Here is a 21,222-nt window from a genome sequence, read left to right on the forward strand (position 1 = left end):
TTGGTTTATGTTTGTAATCACTTGAAGAAGCAATAAAATAATACTTTAAAACATAACAAAAAAAAACAAATTTTGTATGGCAGACGGATGGATGGATAAATAGATAGGCATATAATTTAATTCAGACACTTGAATATTTCATATTCAACAAGACCCATCGACAGGCAAATTAATGCCACAATATGTTACATTATCTGTCTGTGACTATCTATGTCCATCTATCTATCTCCATCTACCTTTCTATCTACCTTTCTATCTATCTACAAAAATATAAATTATAAAAAAAGCTTTATAAATACAGCTATTATTATTATTATCTATCTATCTCTATCTATCTATTAATCTATCCATCTATCTATCTATCCAACTATCTCTCTCTAGTTTTGTATTATTGCTTGTAAATTCATACCCTGACAGAGTGAATAAAAAGTCCATATAAAAGAAATTTTCAAATCTCTCTTTAGAAATTTAGATGCTAAGAAATTTTGTTATCTTTATATTGAGATTAATGCATACTTCTTTCCTGTCTCATTCTCCCTACACCAAGCTTCTTCATTGTCCCTAGCTCCACCCCACCTCGCCTCTACTTCCTTATTTTCCTCTGCTCTCTCTCTCTTCCAGGGTGCCACTTAGATTTTTTTTCAAAGTCTGGAAATCATCTAGAATTTTCTACAAAAGAAAATATTTGTTGTAATCCTGTACCAAATCTCAATTTTGATAAAAGTTCATATCTTGCTAATTCATATTCCAAGTAATAATGGAATATTATGCTATTATTTCAAGCTTTCAGCTTACAATAGCTGGCCTCTGCATTTGAATTTATTTGTTGTTTACATGAATTATGTCTATATCTACTTAACTACTATACAATTGTCACCTTTGTAACTTGATCATTATGTATGTTTGATTTTATATCATTGTTATAAATTTGTAATTTTGATTTATTAATAAATGCAGAAATACCTGCTTAAAAAAACCCACACACTTCAGAATAGACAGAATTGGACAATTTGTCACTTGTCTCAATGTATCTTTTTATTTGTTATTATTTCACAGAATCATTTTAATAACCATTCAATAATAAATGTATTTCATACACACATAAATCGCTCACTATACACTTTTTGAATCCACAAATGTTAACTTGGAGTGGAGGGGTGGCTGGGCTGACGGGTGCAAGATAAAGAAAATAATTAAAATATTCTTCTACACCCAATCAATATATTACATCTAAACCGCCACTACTCTCTGCCATATATAAAAAAGAACATCCACAAAGAGACAACTTCAATTAGGATTACCTATTAACAAACACATTTGCATCATATTCAATAATGGTGTTGCTATAAAATACAAAATACATAATGGGAGTTTTACATGTTTCAATTTCTTTACTTTCCATTACAAATAAAACCAGTTCAAATATATTAGTCCACAAAATATAAACCAACAAATTAGTATGCTGTCGTAGGTATTCTATATAATGAATACCACATGAACACAAAAGAGATATAAGGTGTACTAATAAAGGATCTTACTGGGTTTACTACAATAGCATGATATATCAACAAATAAATTAGATATGATGAGTATAGAAAGTAGACAAACTTTTAGAATCATGTCTCGTGTTTGTTACAACTAGGAAAACATTTTAAAGATGTTTGAAGTGATTACATTAAAGTATTCAAGTTATTTCCAGCAAGATTTGAAATTAAGATTTGATACGCTGTTTTTGGAATGTAACCTTAATTTTTAAACAATATTTGGTTGTAAAGTGTGAAATTAAGTAATCCCATAATCATTTTATTTAACCCAGATTCCCAACAAGTTTGAACAAACGTCTTAAATGTATGCATTCATACATAGCCTGTACTGCTAATCCTTTTAAACACAATGCTGATTCAAACAAAAATAAAAGTATTTCTCCAGTGTTAACCATAGGGTTTCCAGGTACACGTAACTACATATATCAAGAAAGTAAAAAGAGCGTTGAAGTTACATCTAATATTTTTACAGTTTAAAAGAAACCCAAAACAAAGGGGTGGGATCAACCAGTTGTGAATGTTCAAGCAAATTCTGTCTGACAAAGACAAAGTCATTAATTTTGAAGTTGCTTTAATAAATCTGAGGCAATTGTGTTTCATCCCAGCTTTACCAATGTGATTAATCAGACTCCAAGATTTTGTATGAAGTAAACAATATATTTTCCTAATTATTTTTCTGTATCTCGTTAGATCATGATGAGCTTCTCTTTGGAAGAGACAATTGCAGCCATAGCCAAATGAACTCTAACCTATATCCTTGATCACATGAGGTAGCCTTTTATTCATATTCAAAGAAAATGTGAAATGTTTCTTTGCTAATCAGCTTTCCTTCATACAAGCATGCATTTATCCAATGCATTAGAAAAGTATTTGAGGTTGGAAGTTCCGAGTTACAAGGTTTCTGGAAAAAAAACCTTCTCCCAAGGATTTTGTACACAGGACTCGGACCAAGGCAGGGGCTGGCAAAATATGGTCTCAGGCCGGCCTTGACTACATCCCTGCAATGCACAATATTCAAAGCAGCGTCGGAATTACAGGGGCGATGGGGGATTTCACCCTGATGACAGTCCAGGGCCCCGTCTTACAAAAGAGTATCAATCGTAACTCTATGGAAAGCCATCAGTGTCATGTTTTCTACAGGAAATGTGCACAATGTCCTTGGTAAACAAAGAGAAGCACAGTGAATTTTCAAGACAACGATGAAATATGCATGAATATACATCATAGCTAGAAAATATTTGGAACAAACATGCATTATACATGTTGACGTTGCTGGCCGTCCATAGTTGCGATTGATCGGATCAACTGTAACTGTTCGTAAGACAGGGCCCTGATCGCCCCTAAAAATTCTTAAAACCTAATGCTCAAAGACATTATGAAAACTTCCCTTTTCAATGGCATGCATACAAGTAGGGTCATTTCAATTCTTATTTCACTAAAAATAAGAGAATTATTGAATGTTTGAATAACCCAGATGATGACTTCATGATACATTGCTGGAACTTATTTCATTCTATTCATTTCACCTAGCATTTCGACAAATCTTGTTATTATTGAAGTACACATTAAGAATTCCAAAGAACGAGGCATACATGCATACATGGGCCGGTACAATCAACCCCAGTTGAACTCGATTATAACTAGAACATATGCTTTAATAATAGGTTTGTTGGTTGAGCAGTCTGCTATATGAAGGTATTACTCATGTTAATACACAATCCATTAATGTTGTTGTTAGTTTAATATAATGCAAAGTCTGGGTAGGACAAGATAAAATAAACAGGCAAGCTTATTACACAGACGGTAGAAAAAACAATGGAGGGTGAGAAAAATATAACAGGGCTGAGAAAGGAAAGATAATAATATGGTCCATTTATATATAGTGCAGCTATATACTCTACTGTGCCATTCACCACACCTGGGTCGAGTACAGCACAATGTGGGTAAATTTCTTGCAGAAGGAAAACACGCCATTGCTGGGAATCGAACCCACGTCCCTCTGATTGAAAGACAAGAGTGATAACCGCTAGACCATGATGCCCCCACATATATATTGTAAACTGTATTTTCCTTTTCCTCCATATTAATTTTTCACATTACTTTTAAGAAAATGTGTACCGGTAAGAAACTGCCAACTCATGAGATTTATGTTTATAGTGATGTTACTCAAACTAATACCAATGCACAAAAAATCAAATGTAAAGCAGTAACTTCTACTTAATTTGATTTTATGCATTCACAGCTTAAAAAGGATGAGTACCAATTTTCGGAGGGAACAAGACATTTTAGGGATTTGTAATTTTTTTAAAGGGTCGTTCAAGTTGATAAAATATTGTGGATGTGAATATGATCGGTTTTCTCAGCTCCATTTTGAACTTAAATCATTATTCAAAAGATAAAAAGGCAATTCATTCTTTGGAGCAAATACTCATAATGTTACCAGTATCAGTAGATGGACAATTTAAATTGTCTGGGTTTTTTTTTTAATGACAGAAATATGACTGCAACAAATACTCATTTTAAAACAAGAAATAGTTATATTACTTGTGCCCATTCAATTCTGACATAATTAAACTTTGGAATGTCATTTTGTATAAATTCATGCAACACCAATAAAACACATATCTCATTTGCATATTTTACAAATGCAATTAAATAAGTGATGTTAGTAAATGATATATTAATGTATTATACAGCCAAAATTTCAGACAGGCAAGGTAATTAAATATAATAAAAGATAGTGAGAACATCACAAGAGTAATAGAGAATAACAGCCTGTAAAATGTGAAATCTATTTCATGATAAATACTCAAGAAATTACTTAAATATTAGGAAAGTTTGAGGAAACTTATTTAGAAATATACTTTGAAGTGCATTCTTTTTCATTGTTTGGCTCCTGAAAATCTATTTACAGATAAACTGGATTAAAATCTTACCTGTTATGTTTCAAATGCCTTGAGAATTAATATTATGTTGTTCGACAACTTGAACATATCTTGAAATATATATATATAATCCATCTCTAAGCTAATAAAATACAAAATGTTTGGTAATTTACTTCTCATTTAAGTGTACAAAAAAGACAGCACATTTTTCTACAGATTGGCAAAGCCATGATTTACACATTTTACACATCCCTTTGAAGCTGTTCCCACGGCCATCACATTTGTTGCGTACCACTTATTGAGGCCGGACAAATCTATTCTCTGGACTGCACGCACACAGTGACAGAGCTCATGCATGCAGACGAATACACAACAACAAAAAAAAACCAATACATACTTGGCAATGTGCATCTTCCTCACAAAGAGCTGCCCAACAAATGAGATCGAGCCAATGGGAACGCAGTTCATTGCTACAAGTACCATTTATATAATATATATATAAGTATTTACATAATACAATAGGTTTCTCATAATAATAAGCTCTGCGTTGAATGTACAGTCTATGAAGTGCCAATCGGCTAAGAGCAATCTTCTTATATTAATCAATATAATCAGACAATGCTAAGAAATCTAGCACATCACGCAATTGTCATCTGAACGTCCATACATGCTACTTATCTAACCGAAAAAATAACAGAATCAAACAATATGAAAATACCAATCTAAGAGATCTAAACCTCTTTTGTTCACTCCACTTGTGTGACCTTCATTCCGCAGTACTCGTACAGAATTATCCTAGTCATATGGCTTTACGGGATAACGAGGGTACTACACAAGATAACACATTTCAATAAATCATAAGATTAAGTCATGTACACATATTGCATTTGAATGAAAAAAAAAGAAAAGAAAACAGAATATCGATCAATCTGTCCCGCGTGTTGAGCGAAGTCAACAAAAGAGGTATCCTTTTTTCCTCTTTCCATACTACCATCTGTGAAACAGAATAGAATCACAATCACCATGGTTGGGATACTATTTTCCTGTGAAGTCGATCATGGTCAATGCTCCCAGGTCCTTGGTTCTAAATTGACTGAAGTGAAGACTAGCATCTTTATGGAATATATGTGAATTCCATTTTGTCAACTGGCAACTTTGTCATTATGATATAATAATGTAATAAAATGAATTGGTACAGCACAGCCACCTTATAAACATACTCTACTGTGCTTGTAAGCATTGCAAGAACTCAATTATCTTTATCCATCACAGCTCGGTGTTTTCTCCTATTTTCAAAGTGACGTAAAGCCAACCAGAAATCTAGCACTTTCATATGGATCATGAATGATTTTATTGAAGTAGCACAGAAAACCTTTTCACAGCATGCACATCATTTTGAATTTTGTAGTATATGTTTTATCCATGTCACAAACGCATAAAGCACAATGAGTCTTACAAATTTGAATCCCAACATTACTAGATTACGAATGATCTTTAGAATATCATCTACTTCTCTCATTGCACAATGTAAGAGTGAAAATGTGTCAGTCACACAAAGTATATATTGATTAAACATTTCAAATAGAATTTGAATCTTTAGTGAAATCATACAAGACGAAGGAACTTGCTACACGTAATTCAATGAGAGATGAAATTTTCTTTACTATTTTCTTTATTTTGAGGTATCACTAAATCAATTTTGGAAGAACGATTTATGTGACGCTTTCATGCTTTTTGTATCAATCAAGATACTTGTATATTCCACAAATAAAACCTGTCATAAACTTAGCTGCAACAGTCTTTAACTAGCCTAGTACTATGACCGACGCATGAAACAGAAATTAGAAACAAAATCAACTATCGTCTGCACATCATGCATATGCACTACGTACTTAAAACTGCTGAAGATAATGACTCAAAAATATAACCCAAAGGGTTAGTGGCGCTTTCATTACTCTTCCATTACAATGAATAAAAGCCCTTTCCATTCAGAGGGCGCCCCCTAGAGGTGGACCCCCACTGTACCATGGACCTGTGAGCACCGGCGATCATTACCTTCCACAGATTAGATGGAGAAGAGAGAAAAGAAAGAAAGAGGCGGCGGAAGCTACGATGAGGAGATGATGTTAGCACGCACAGCCGTCTTTGCCAGGCTGTTGGTCAGTGTTCAGTTGATTGCTGCGGGGAGCGGCGGGTTTATGTTGGACTCCTGATTCAGCGGCATTCAGATCGAGACTAGATAAACAAATAAACAAATGATAGGTTTTGTTTAAATTCAACACAATGACTCGAGCATTTCATAATAGGTTGATCTTTTCAAAGGAGTAAACAATAATAAGTGTTAACACCAGCAGGGGCCTGTAACACAAAGCTTAGCAATGATCGTAGAACATTTTTCTACGATTGATTGCATTGCCTACAATGTACAATCGATCATCAAAATCAAGCGAACGATTAATTGCTAACATTTCTGTTACCGGACCCAGGGATGTTGTGGAGGCTAGCCTCAAGGCCATATTTTGTCGACCTTGGCCTTGAGTCACCTGTACAAAGATTATGGGAGGTTTTCTGCAGCTGCTTCGTGACTCAGGAGTAACAGCCTGGGTTCCGTAACACAAAGGTTAGCGATGAATAGCAAATACGAAAGAACGCTTCTGATTTGGTTCCTGGGGTGGTATTCTGAAAACGTTCTTATCTTTGTTCTTATCTTTGTTCTTATCTCAATGAGATAGGAAGACGCTAAAATCATTGCAAATCGGTATTCTAAAAATCTTCTTAACGCGTTCTTATCTCTGTAAGGACTGCCTCCTTCTTATCTTCAACACGCCCATTTTAAAGATATTACCAATCAAAATGCGCTTTATATTGGCAGTTTAACCAATAGAAGCGTTCCTTATGTCAAGAGAATATCATGGGCGCTGCGCGTACACTGTTTCTGGCCCATTGCGCGAAATAGGCATTTTATACGCAATGACTGATTATTATTTCAAGACACGTGCACAAAATGAATAAAGAAAGAAAGAAAGAAAGAAAGTAAAGAAAAAAGGTGAAGAAAGCAGTTACGAATAAGAATAAAACAGGAAGAAAGAAAGTAAGTAGGTAAGTAAGAAGACAGAAAAGGGTCAGAATGAAGCAGAAATTTAAAAAATAAAAGGATCAAAGAGGAAAACAATGAAAGAAAGAAAGCAAGCAAAAAGAACTTAAAAGAAAATAAAAAAAATCAAAAGAAATAAAAAAGGAAAGAATACAAGAAAGAAAAAGGATGAATTAATAAAATGATAATCAATGATAAAAGAGGAATAAAAAATTGAAGGAAAAATAAAGAAGGAAAAGGAAAGAAACTTAAAGGAAAAAACGAAAAAGGACAAAACAAAAGATTAAAAATGATAAAATGGAGGAACAAAGAACCCCCCAAAAAAGTTAGACAAAACGAATGAAAGAAAGTAAAAAAAAGAAGGAATAAACTTTGTAAAAAGTGAAGGAAGAGAGAAAAAGGGAAAATGAAACAAAGAAATAAAGAGAGGGAGAGAAAGAAAGAGATAAGAGAGAGAATATAAAACATGAAAGGAAAGGAAAATTATAGCAAAATTGAAAACTAAATAAAGATAAAAAGAAAGGTAAATTCAAAGAAGGAAAGAAAAAGAAAAGGAAAGGCAGGAAAAATGAAGAATGAATGAAAAAAAAAACCAAGAAAGATTAATGGAAAGAATAAAGAAAAAGATTTTTAAAAATTAATAGAAGAGTAAATAAAGAACGAACGAAATGAGAATGAGCAAAAAATAAATTAGAATAAAGAAAGAAGAAAGTAGGCCTAAAGAAGGAACACATTTAGTGTCATAAAGCAGAAATAAAAAGAATGAGGGGAAAAATAGAAAATTACGGGAAAGAGGAAAGAAAGAAAAAGGGAACAAATAAAATTAATAAATAAAAAAGAAAAAAAAACAAATATAAAGAGGAAAGAATGAATGAAAGAAAGCAAAAGAATGAAAAAATAAAAAGTTTACAAAAAATAAATAAAGTGAAGGAAGAAAGGAAAAGAAAAACAGAAAAAAATAGAGAAAAGGGAAAGGAAAAACAACAACAAAATCTTAATAAAGAAAAAAAGGAAAAAATCGAAAAGGGAAAAGGGAAAATAAAAAAGGAATCACCCCTCGGTAGACCAGCAGCACCTGTATCATTTTATATGTATTGTTATTTGTTTTTAACGGAAATAAATTCAATAAAAAAAAAAGAAAAATAAAGAATGAATAAAATAACGCAAAAGAAAAATAAGGAAGAAGTTAAAAGATTCAAAAGACTAAAACAAAATGAAGAATGAAAGAAAGGAAAAAAGACAAACAGATAGAAAGGAAGAAAAAGCGAAAATAAATAAATGAAATAGAGAAAGACAGAACGAAAGAAGAAAGAAAGAAAAAAGGGATAGAAAAAACAAGAGACAGACAAAATACAGGGTGAATGAAAGAAAGGGTGGGAGGAATACTTGTTACTACCAGTGGCCATCGATTTTTAGCAAGAAAGGAGGCGGACATTGTAAGATGTGATAACCCTCTAGCTATCTTAAATATTATCATAAATATCGTGAAAGATAAGAAAGAAAAAAGATAAGAACGTTTTCAGAATACCAGTTATCTTTATTTTGTTCTTATCTTTTAGCGCGCTTTTGTATCATATGCGCGAATGATAAATTTACGCGCTCAGCATCGATGGAAAGCAAGATAAGAAAAAGATAAGAACAAAAGATAAGAAAAAGATAAGAACGTTTTCAGAATACCAATTTGAGAACGTGACGTAGATAAGAACAAAATTAAGATAAGAACGTTTTCAGAATACCGCCCCTGGTCAGTCTACGTAGCAAAATGCGCATGCAACAAGGATCTTGATTGGTCAAATCATTTAGCGATTAATCGCTTACTTTGTGTTATGGCACCCTGAACTACATCCCTGGTTCACACTAAATGATTTATTCAGGAAAGTACTATAAATAAGTTCTTATAAAGATGAAAAGATGAGGGTAATAATATCTATTTTGAAAAATGTAAATAATGTTTTCATTTTTTCTGGGACAATACCCACCACGGGAGGAAAACATTCCTTGGACTGGGGAGTTGTTCTTGGGTGAGTTGATACTTGGAAAAGGTTTTTTTTCGCATTTAAAGTCATGTCTACCCCAACAACAATTAAGTGTAATTAAAATAATAAAACAAGCAAAACATTACAATTTTTCATAAACATCAAATATCAAGTAAGAAATTCATGGCATTTTACATATTTTGCTAATTTTTTCAAACCAAAAAATGTTCTAACTTTGCTATATCACGTCCGATTTTAATGAAGTTTTCAGTGCTTTACCCTATAACCTTTTCTGTATTTTTTGAAAGAATTGGTTGGAAGGGGGGGGGGGGGCGGGGGTCGGCCTTTCAGAAACTCACCTTCCATCTTGGATGTTTTGGTAGATCTTTTTGGCAGTATCCAGGAATGCTTCTTCTACATGGTCACCGCTACAAGACAAAATCAAGTACATAAACCAGCACAATTACAAAATGGTATGTGAACAGTAATAACAAGTATTACTTGTGGTTAAACCACACCCTCATGAAAAGAAAATATGTGCTAATAAAGCTACATGTAACAGTAAGGCCCGAGCCATTACGTTTATCATGACAAATGTTACTGTAAATGAGTAATGTTGTTTAACCAGAGTGGGGGGGGGGGGCAGACAAAACTACAAAAAATTGCTAAAATTTCACATCTTAACATCCATGAAATCCCAATCTATTGTCCATATTTCCTTGAAAATATTTTCAAAATCAGGAATATTCCCTTCTTTCTTGACTCTGTAAGATCGTTTCCTAGAATTTCAATTGATGTTAGACTACTAACATCAATGTGTACACGAGGGACTTGACTCTGAAAGGATCAAATTCTGGTGAGCCAACATAAATTTGTCATTTCTTATAGGCATGGAAATACATCTTTAGCCAATGCATAATCAAAGAATGGTTATAGAATCATTTAATATACTTTAATTACAAAAAAGCTATAGAATAGCGACATTGGACAAGTTAATGAACTCTTGCTTAACCCAAAATGCTCTATAACTTCATCTGGGAGACATACATGAACTTGAAGTTCTTAGTGAACTCCCTTCCCCTAGTAAAAATTCTGATCTCATCTTAATAGTCACATGAAATACTTCTTTACATCTGGCAAAAGCAGAGTAATTTAATCAATTTGTACATCTTTAAATCTTTCTTTTGAAAACGAGTACACAATTACATTGTGTTTAGTTGGTTTCAATAATATCAACTACTTAACTAGACAGATTATGACAAAAGTGGTTAACTTTGCACGACACAGAGCCTTAAATATTAAGCAATATGTTTCATATTTCTTACGTCTTTGCACTAGCTTCCAAGAAAAGTAGACCATTTTCTTCTGCAAATTGCTTGGCTTCTTCATATGTGACATCTCGTTGAGCTTCTAAATCACTCTTGTTGCCAATAAGAAATATTACCTGGAAAATGACATAGGTTAAATATTCACATTTAAAGTAAACTCACAGCAAACCTTCTTTCTTCTGCTTACAAATAAAACAATAACAATAATATTCAGTTCTTAGAGACTCTTAATACCATATAAATAGTCTCTGAGTGTGGAAGATATGTTTTCTTTTCTTTTATTGTAGGGCTAAGCGCTTCTTAAAAATATATTTTAACACGGATTTGAATCTGTCTAAGGGTGTGTTGCAAGAAAATATTTGTAATCAATTGCAAATTTGCATTTGATAGAACAATTTTAACTAGAGCAAACCGATTTACACTTACTGATACAAGAAGCAGTAAATTGCAAATTTTCAATTAAAGCAAGACTAATGATTGATTTTGAGGCCTGAAGTTGACATGCAACCAATTTCAAGTTTCTTGCAACACCCCATAAGTCTGTTATTGATCTGATGAGGTAGATTAAATTGCTCTACAATGTTGGTGCCACTTCCCAAACATATATACATATACACACAACTGCACAAAAGTCGAATAAACCTAAAATTTGAACCAACAGAAACATACACTAAAAAGTTTACATTCAATTACATCTCATTTGCGTATGGAAAGTTTTACGCAAAATATGTTTGCAAAGTAAAACATGATTTTAAGGGAAAATATTTTTGTTATCACGCATGAGACAGGAAATGGATGCTTGTGAGGGAGTGCCGCGACTGAACCTCATGATGGTGGTTTCCGTTCCCAGAGAAAATTTAGCAATATTGTTTTTTATAATATTCATGTTTTAATGCATTTTACTCATTTTAGAATACCATCTTTTCTGGGGATTTCTTGATTTTTAATATTTATATTACTTTTCTTTCTTTTACAAATTTCAAACATTTTTATACCATTCCCATCACAAACTGTAGTTTATTATTGCAAGCACCATAGAGATAGCCGAATGTACAAAAAGAATGGTCAATTATCAACGTTTTCAACATTTTGCTTGGTCTAAATCAGACCCTGGAAATCTGAAGGGATACCGACATGCTGCTTCAAGGGGGGGGGGGGGGATGAAATAGCCGAATCCGAAATCCACAGAAGAAATCATGCCTGTTTGATGTGTTATCAGCTTATATGCCCCCCCCCACCCTCCTTATAACTTCACTCACTGTATTTGGATTGGTAAGATTTCTGGCATCTGTAAGCCAACTACTGAGATGATTGTAAGTGCTTCGTCTTGTGATGTCATAAACCATTAATGCTCCAGCAGCTCCTCTGTAATAACTCCTAGTTACTGCCCTAAAAAAATAAAACACAAACATTTACAAAACATATTGCTTTACATTGAATTAATACATTCCTGAATCCTGCTAAACATTTTCTGTTAGGAGGCTCTTTTGCTATATGGACTGCTGCATGTTGATTTCAAATTACATTTTATGTCAAACCCAACTCCAGAGTTCCATCATACAAATAATAAGCGTTCTTTTCATTCATGCAATGGACAGAATACTTTATGAGGTGAAAGATGAAATGATCCATTCAACGAGGTATAGTCGAGTTGAATGGATCATTCATTTCATCTTTCACCGAATGAAGTATTCTGTCCATTGCATGAATGAAAAGAACATTCATTATTTGGTTTATATAATACCTAAAATTTGATTCTTTTTTACATGAAATTTATTAATTTTGATGCAAAATATGCTCATGCAGTACGAGCTCGGTCTGCCGATTATCGCGTATATATATATATACAACATGTGCGCTGCAAACACGAGTGGTTTTACATGGGGTGCCTGTAGTCTGGGTGCGTGCGTGCAATGGACAAAATCGTATACATGGATCCAAAATTGCACGATGAATGGATCCAAAATTGCACGGTTGATGACGTCATTGTAAAATGGGATGAATAATCGATATCAAACAACCTATCGAATGACACGGATCTCTCTAGGTGTCATATAAAACACAATGGCGACTGATTGTACAATCCATTTTCATGATCGAAAGTACATTGTTGTCAATGCAATCAATTATAAAAATATGTTCCACAATCAATTGCTAAGACTTGTGAAACACAGTCCCACTTTACAAAGAAATGTGATGGATCCAAATAATAGGCCTAGTCATAAGCGAGAAAATTTTTTAGATCAATCACAATTTTAGTTTGATTTCACACCATAGTAAACTCATTGTAAGACTAGGTTAAGTGTTTTTTTTTCCAATTTACAAGAGCTACATGTACTTTGAACAATTTGGGAGACAAACTTGTATGCACTTGGTATTGTTGTCCTGTTGCTTTTATAACTAAATGGTTTGAAAAAATAATGGATATATATCTGGCACCCCAGAAGCCTTGACACATGACACCTAGCACTGATGCACAGAATGTTTTAATCTAGAGACTGCTTTGGAATTGTTGAAAGGGGTTGTTCTTCAAGATTCAAGAATGACTACTATGGCATATTACATTTTAATATTTTATATTGCTCCACTAAAATCACTAGATCTGTATTTCATAGAAATCATTTTGTCAATTGGTTGTAACAACGCTTCCATCCTCGAGACAAAACTGCTAATGACCAATCAAACTGTTCTAACTCCATCGGTCATGATTTGTAAATTAATGACATGTGACCTGTAGCTTGTTACTCAGTCTCAATATACACTATGTGATATCACCATATTAATACAGGGGTTTTCCAAATGGCATATACAACGCACTGAGGAAATTCCATCGAATACATTGTAAATGGAATACTGTTGAAAATTGTTAAGTTCCTCTCAAAATTACCTGAATCTCTCCTGACCTGCTGTGTCCCATATTTGTAATTTGATTTTCTGACCAGAGACCTCTATTATCCTTGTTCCAAACTCAACTCCAATTGTGTGAGGACAATCGGCCATAACTGAAAAAGACACAAACAAAAACGTGTTCAAATACCAAAGAAATACAATACACTCTTATCTACAGTTTCCTCCCAATAACTCTTCCACTTTAAAAAAAAGTACATGTTAACATGAGGAACACTAAACAAATTCTTGAATTTAGGCTTATCTTTGCAGCTTATACATTGTAAATAAAAATTACATCCAAGTATTGTAAAGAAAAAAAATGTAAGGCACAGGGGTAAGGCAGTTTTTTTAAGTCCATGAATATAAGTGTTAAGAATTGTTATTTCCTTTATTATCATTACTAATTAAATCCAATTATACTTCAAGGACTTGTTTCACAAGGAGTTTAGTTGCACCACAGTATAGATACACTTTATGTTAGTTGCAGTGGTATAAATATTCTGCATCATCACATTCGATGGGCCATGCGCATATTAATGGGTACAATCTACCTATAAGATTATGACAAAAAATACTCTTTGCACAGTATCTGACTTGTGAAACATGCCCAAGCTACATTTGTACATGCATGTTTGCTAGTTTACTTACACTTTTTCTCTGTGAACTGATGTAAGAGACATGATTTTCCGACCCCCATGTCTCCTATAATGATATACTTGAAGATATAAGAGTAGTTATATGGCCCTGCCGCCATGATGAGATGTACCTACAGATAAAAAGTAAAAGACAGCGATTGATTGATAATTGGGTTTTCTTTACAAGCTATCCACTTCTTAAATATTTACCTCTACCAATTGCTTTATATGCTATACTATGTTTACATGTTTATGGAAATGTACAGAATGAAACTAGGAATTTCAACAATACTGGAGTACAAGAGCAGTTGATATTAAAAGTAATTCAGACTTTAATCAAAATACATAGAGTTAGTGAGTTATTCATGAAGGCTAAATAATAATTACTGATTTTAATAATATGATCAAGCCAGTTTTCTCCCCTTTAAATGGTACATTTTTTGGAAAGTAGACCACACACCTGAATGGTATACAAATGACGCATGCAAAAATGGACTAAATATTGAATGGCTTTCAACCAATCAAATGACAAGAATCTTTGTATGAGTTGTATAATAACCACTCACCAGGAAAAAGAGGAAATACCCGTTTCTTAGTAAAAATAAATGTTGTGGGCATGCCTACATGTACATGCAAGCCTATGCTAATGATATACAAACTATTTCAAATGGCGAGACACAGTGGGATAAAACATGTACATGTTAAACACGGAAGGAGAAAGTTGATTACAACTTTAAGTGTCAACTAGTACATGTATACATGTACATGTCACTACTGACCACAGTGGAGGTCTGTGTATGACATGTAGACAAGACCAATATGGGGAGAACTTGAGTTCAATGAGCATTTTGGGGTAAAAGTTGGGAACCGGTCTATTTCACTTATTCCCTAATTCGACTCTCAATCGTGAATAAATTATTTTCAGTCACGCCTCACTATCCTTAAGCACAACCAGTGCAACAACATCAACACCTGAAATAGAAAACATTTATATACTTTCCAAAAAACATACCTGTTTCGAGGGGAGCACCAAGCTTCGACGGCAAGACAAGCTAAACTTATAGCTCCCCCTCTCAGTCAATCAAAGAACGGGTAAACAAGAAAATGAGTTACACGACGCAATCATTTCAATTTAACCAACTTTAAATGTATAATGATAATAATACATGTCTCATTCAACAATCTCATCGAACGCCTACAATCCATCTTTAACAAAGTTATACGTATAATCATACTAGGCTGAGGCTAATTTACCCGGTATAAAAATAATTCTAAAGCCCCAAATTCATAGAAATTGAAAGACAATCCTTCATATTGTCTTTAATATATCCATCCTTAGCAGTCTCCGACCTCCACCTACCATGTTTCTTAAACAACCTGTCTGGAACACCAAAGTTCGCTGCTGCTGTGGCTCCGCCACTTCGGAGGCTATGCATGCCAAAACTCTTTGGATTCAACCCTACTTTCGCCAACGCCTCTCTCAATAATTCTAAACATCTAGTATAAGACAACTGTCCACGTCTTAACTTGTAACTATTACTGGATTTACAGTAATTTAGAGGCCTAAAAAGAAATACTTCATCAGAGGCATCGTTAAGCCCCGCTGCAATCAAATATTTCCTCAAAGCTAATACGGGGCAGGTGGGGAATTTGTAGCACCTATAAGAACCCATGCTCCTTGCCTGTAAATATCGGTTTTACTTTTCATGATGAAAGTATTCACATGAGACAAATACAAGTCTAAATCACATTTACGAATATGTATCATTTCATCAAATCGTAGAATGCCTGCGTAGGAAATCAAAATCATAGCACATAATCGAATATCTAATAGACTCGTTGAAGATCCATACTTCTCAACAACTGCTTTCAAAATGTCTGGGGTTATAACTTCTTTCTTAACGATCGGTTTGTTTAGTAATTTCTTTAAACATTGTAAAACAATATGTATGAACTTGCGATCACAGGGATTAACATTCATCCTTGGCTTGCAGTCAAAATGCCACTTAATGGCGTAAAAAGCCGATTCTATCCTCGAATAAGGAGCTTCTCTTTGATACAAATGAATAAGATAGCGACTAATATCTTCTGGTTCTGCTGTGTCAGAATTTACTTTATTTTGCTTACACTAATCTCTCCAGGTATTCAACGCTCTGTTGTATTTACTCATAGTGTTATCAGCTCTCGAAGCTGTCAAGACCTTGTTCAAAGTTATATCATATCCTTCATGAAGAGAATTTCTGGATTTAAGAAAAATTAAACAAAACTTATAAGCTGGTATATATTTATCTCAACACAATATATTCAAATTGTGATAAATTCTCAAGTTCAGTCATTCTTATCAAATTCTCAAAATTTAATCACTTCTAATACGTTTTACAGCCATGACAGCAAAATTAAACATTAACTATGCAGCTATCCTCAAACCAGGTGGTTTTATATTTTCACTAAAATTTCAGTATGAAATTCATTAGATCACAATTCCATATCATAATTCGTTTCAATCGTCTTGAAGGCTTAGCAAAACAATAGCTTTGGGATTCATTTCCTTTGCGAAAATATTTATTTTTGCCTTAAAACACTTGCAAAAAACTTTCTGAAACATTTCATTCACAAGAATTCTGTAATTTTGAGACTTTGAATGTTTTCAATCATCACCAATTTCTTCATTCTGAGCTCCGCCGCCAGTAAATTATAACTAATTTGAGAATGAAATCTCATATCAATTCCTTATCAACCTTTACGATGGTTATCCTTTTACATAATCATAACATTCTCCAATTTTCATCACCACTTCTTTGCTCTGCAGCATAAGTGGATCCTAGCTATGCAGCTATCTGCCATGCGGCCGTGTAAAAATTACATGTTGCATTCCAACAGTATAATTTTGAATTAACCTCCATCAAATGGATTTATTACATACCAGCATTCATGTCAGCCATCTCTCACAAACCGTTTTTTTTTTTTTTTTTTTTTTTTTTTTTTTTTTTTAATTATTATTTCTGCCTTGAACGAAAATTCCTTGAGGATTATCAATTTTGAAGTATTCAGAGAATAAGGAACGAAAATCACTTTGTTCAGAGAAAAGAATCGGCCAGAAGGGTGCAGACGGCCAGAAGGGAACAACCAAAGTCCCCCTAGCAGAACAAAACCTTCAGATGCTTAAGTACTTGCCCTATACATGCTATACATTCGATAGGTGGAACCAACCAATTATTCTCGCCCGACCAATCACATGAGAAGGGATCAACATGATCTATTAGGGGACACCAATATTTAGAATTGAACTTCTTAATTTTGAAATTAAAATCGTCCGCAAGTCTGTCCACAGTGTGAGGGCCCCAGATTTTGTCCAAAAATCCGACAAATTCATCTGACACACCCCAATCATCAAAATCTATCATGCGACTTAATGCATCTGCAAAACGGTTCTCCTCTCTGGGAGCCCAATGAACGTGAAGACTAATGTTGTTTCTTTTACACAACTCAAAGATGTGTAAACTCATCTCATGCAATTCTGCAATCATACTTCCTTTATTTACAATCGATCCTACTCCTTTATTATCACAGAGGACCTTGACAGTTTTATGTCTCATGTGAGATACAACTGTTTGCAGTGTCATACTTACTGACTTGAGTTCTCTCCAAGTGGAGTTTTTAACCATTTCAAACTCAAACCAATCTCATCCCATTTCATGCCTGCGCACTCAGAAACCCAGGCCCCGCAGCCTGATGGACTTGCATCAGAATAGATGAAAGTCTGTGGAACTGAATAAGCAGAAATAATGTTTACGTTAAGAATATGCAAATTCTTCTCCAGAAGAAGAACACGAATATTAATTCATCACTATTGATCACATTATGTCCTATCCCAATGTACCCTCCGGATGATTTCGTGATGCATAAATCTGGTTTTTAATTTGAGTAACTGTGCCAAACACTGGATACAATGTATCTTTCCAACTATAACTACGATCTTTCGTTCTGAAACCTCAGGCAATTCTGCTTGAAATGAATCTGAACATAACTCAAGATCCTTCATCCTTCTTTCAGTAATCTTTATATAAGCTACTCTGCTTTCCCGTGGTATTCCTAACCAATCCAAACACTGGACAGGAGTCCATTGAGATATTTCTCAACATTTGGTATCAAACCTGCTTCAAGTAAGTCATTTTTCACCGTCTTGACCATAGTATCATACGAATCAAAGGAAGCAGCACGACCCAATCATCTATATACAAAAAAAAATGAAAATACCATTTCTATACGCCAATGATTAACGATAGGCTTAAATCGTGTAATGAAAACAAAGGTAGCTGTTGCCAACCCAATGACAACACCTAAAAGGAGAAAAACCTTGTACCACTACCAAAATCCCAACTAAAGCCTACAATTTTTCATGCACTTGAAAAATGTAATAATGATGATAACCTTGCTTAAGTTCAAAGGAAAGCATAAAATCTCCCTGTTTTAAATAAGACATGACTACATTCCAGTCTTCAAGTATAATAGTGTTCTTCCACAAGTGTTAGTTGACATAACGTTAACCAAGAATCAGTCTCTTTTTATATCTGAACTCTGAATTGAATCTGAAAGGGGGTAACATCATGGGGTGTAGTGGTGGATTCAACAACCAAACCCTTTTTAATAATAATTCGTTAATGGCTTCAGAAACGAAATCGGGATCGATGTCAATGCTGACTTATCATCTTATTGTAAGGTAATTTGTAACCATGTTCATTGACATCTACAACAAATTGAGATGCATCAGTTGATTTCCAAATTGTAAGGAAGCATTCAATCTACCTTTAACCAAAGGTTCTGAATTTCATTGATCATACTCATAATTTCTCAAATAAAATTCTTCCTCCTACCCTGCACATCTTGTCGAATCAACACTAACGTTACTCGATGTTTCCCAACCGAAACAAATTCAACAATGCTCTGTTTCTATATTTCTTAATTTAGAAGGGCCCGCTGACGGACCAGGAGTAGTCAATATATTCCAGATTGTTTGATCTGTGTCATATCTATGTCTAGGTTCATTAGTAAGAGGTGGAATTCAACCAAAATAACACATCTTTTCTTAACATATAATTATGGACTAGGTAGAATCAAGAATAGATTCCTTTGCTACGCCCTTCTGATCATTCTACTCTTCAGTTCTCAAATACCACACTTCGTCAAATACAGAACAAAACTGACATTTACCTTGCTCAGTTTGACCATGATCAATGGATCATTTAACTCTGTTGAGCATTGTTATCTCTGAAGGATGAATCTTGCTGGGATCTTGCTTCCTGATACCTGGGCAACTTCTCCAGTGCCCATGTCTACCACAGGCAAAACGTTCGTCGGTGGTCTGAGGCAACTTGCATACCCGCGCCAACTATTTTGTACATATAAGTTGGCGACACTGCCAAGCGAATATCGATTTCTTGACCCAAAGGGTATACGAAATAAGTTGTCGGAAGTAGTAGAAGAACCTTGAAAATTTCCAACATTCTTGCCCAATATAACCTTTGTTTGTTGAACGAAATAACTTACGCTTTCTATTTACACATGCCTGAGCTTGCCTCATTCTTTTCTCCCTCATCAGTATTCATCCAATGCGGACCAACCTAAAATATAAAAATGATCTCTATATATTTATTTTATTAATCTCCCATAATTAAGTCATAAAGTAATTCCGCTGAAAAACGAACAGCTTCCATTAACAACATAAGGCCATATCTATTATGTACAACCGTTCATAAATTTCAAAAGCAATAGCCTAGTTTGGAATTTTCATTCATCTTTATCTCACTAACCTGCTTCAGATTCATCTGCTTTTCTGATATGTTTCTTCCTTTTAATTATATCTGCAATACCTTACTTCAGCAAAGCAAGGGCTGCGCCCGCTGCTTACCTTACTCTAATAAGGCAAATTTCTTATCCAACTCCTCCTGGCCTCTAGAATTATATTCATATTGAACCTTATTACCTTTCGAAAGACATCTCCGACGCCCTTTTTTAGTTGTAGAAGCTCCGCTGACCCGGGCAATGTATCGAGAATCAACATAATCAAACAGCCAGCCCAATCTTTAAACGAGCCAATGCTTCCTTTGTAGCATTGCTTACAAGAAGGCGAAGAGACTCCAGATTATTGAGTAAAATTTTCTGAAACTGCCTTTAATTTGTGGCATAACCCGAGGTTAATTTCTTGATTCGCCATTATTTTATATTTAACATCGAATCCAAACGTAGATCTATTACGATAAGGCCTATAGAGTTTAACACGTGGAAGAAGCGTTGAAAATAAGACGTCCGTACTGTGCTGTGTCGAACTCGGTCAGTGAATTCCGAATCGTTTAGGAATTCAGACACTCCTCACGCAAACATTGTTATGCTAATCGGATACTTCTGCTAAGAAAAGAAAATGTATCTAATTTGAATGTGCTGAATCTGATAAGACCGGTTCCCAAGCCAATTTTTCATGTTTTGACCACCTAATTTGCATTTAAAAAATGGCTGCCAAATTGATAATTTATAATCTTATTTCTACAATATTCTTTTATAAGAATCGCTTTCACCGATATGGATATTGCAAAATCCTGCATACTGAACATGTACCATTCGGGAAAATTTGTTATTTCTGTTTCCAGCTAATTATTTATGCAAATTTATGCATATTTTGCAATATTATGCTATAATTTGATAATTACACTTAAAATGTTTATTATTTTGGGTACAAATAGCATTTGTATCATTGTGATAATTGTTTGGCCCTTAAATATATAATACTCGGTCAATTTTATATGTATTTTATTGTTCTTTGATACTTCTTTTGTGTTCTTGTATTTTTCTGCCATTTGCTTTGTATATGTTTGAT

At 34.1% G+C, this 21,222-nt stretch overlaps 1 protein-coding gene across 1 annotated transcript; it reads right to left on the reverse strand.

The window, feature by feature from the left end:
• Positions 1-1,009: 1,009 nt before the first annotated feature.
• Positions 1,010-15,155, reverse strand: LOC129277809 (ras-related protein Rab-14). The gene is made up of 6 exons (XM_064110618.1): positions 14,365-15,155; positions 13,715-13,829; positions 12,087-12,216; positions 10,825-10,943; positions 9,859-9,927; positions 1,010-6,664 (listed from the first exon to the last, which is right to left on the reverse strand). Exons 1-6 carry the CDS (start codon positions 14,468-14,470, stop codon positions 6,556-6,558), a joined length of 648 nt encoding a protein of 215 aa, XP_063966688.1. The 5' UTR covers positions 14,471-15,155; the 3' UTR covers positions 1,010-6,555.
• Between the last annotated feature and the right edge of the window lie 6,067 nt (positions 15,156-21,222).

This window comes from Lytechinus pictus, chromosome 15 (assembly GCF_037042905.1).
Source record: "Lytechinus pictus isolate F3 Inbred chromosome 15, Lp3.0, whole genome shotgun sequence".
NCBI classification, from domain to species: Eukaryota; Metazoa; Echinodermata; class Echinoidea; order Temnopleuroida; family Toxopneustidae; genus Lytechinus; species Lytechinus pictus.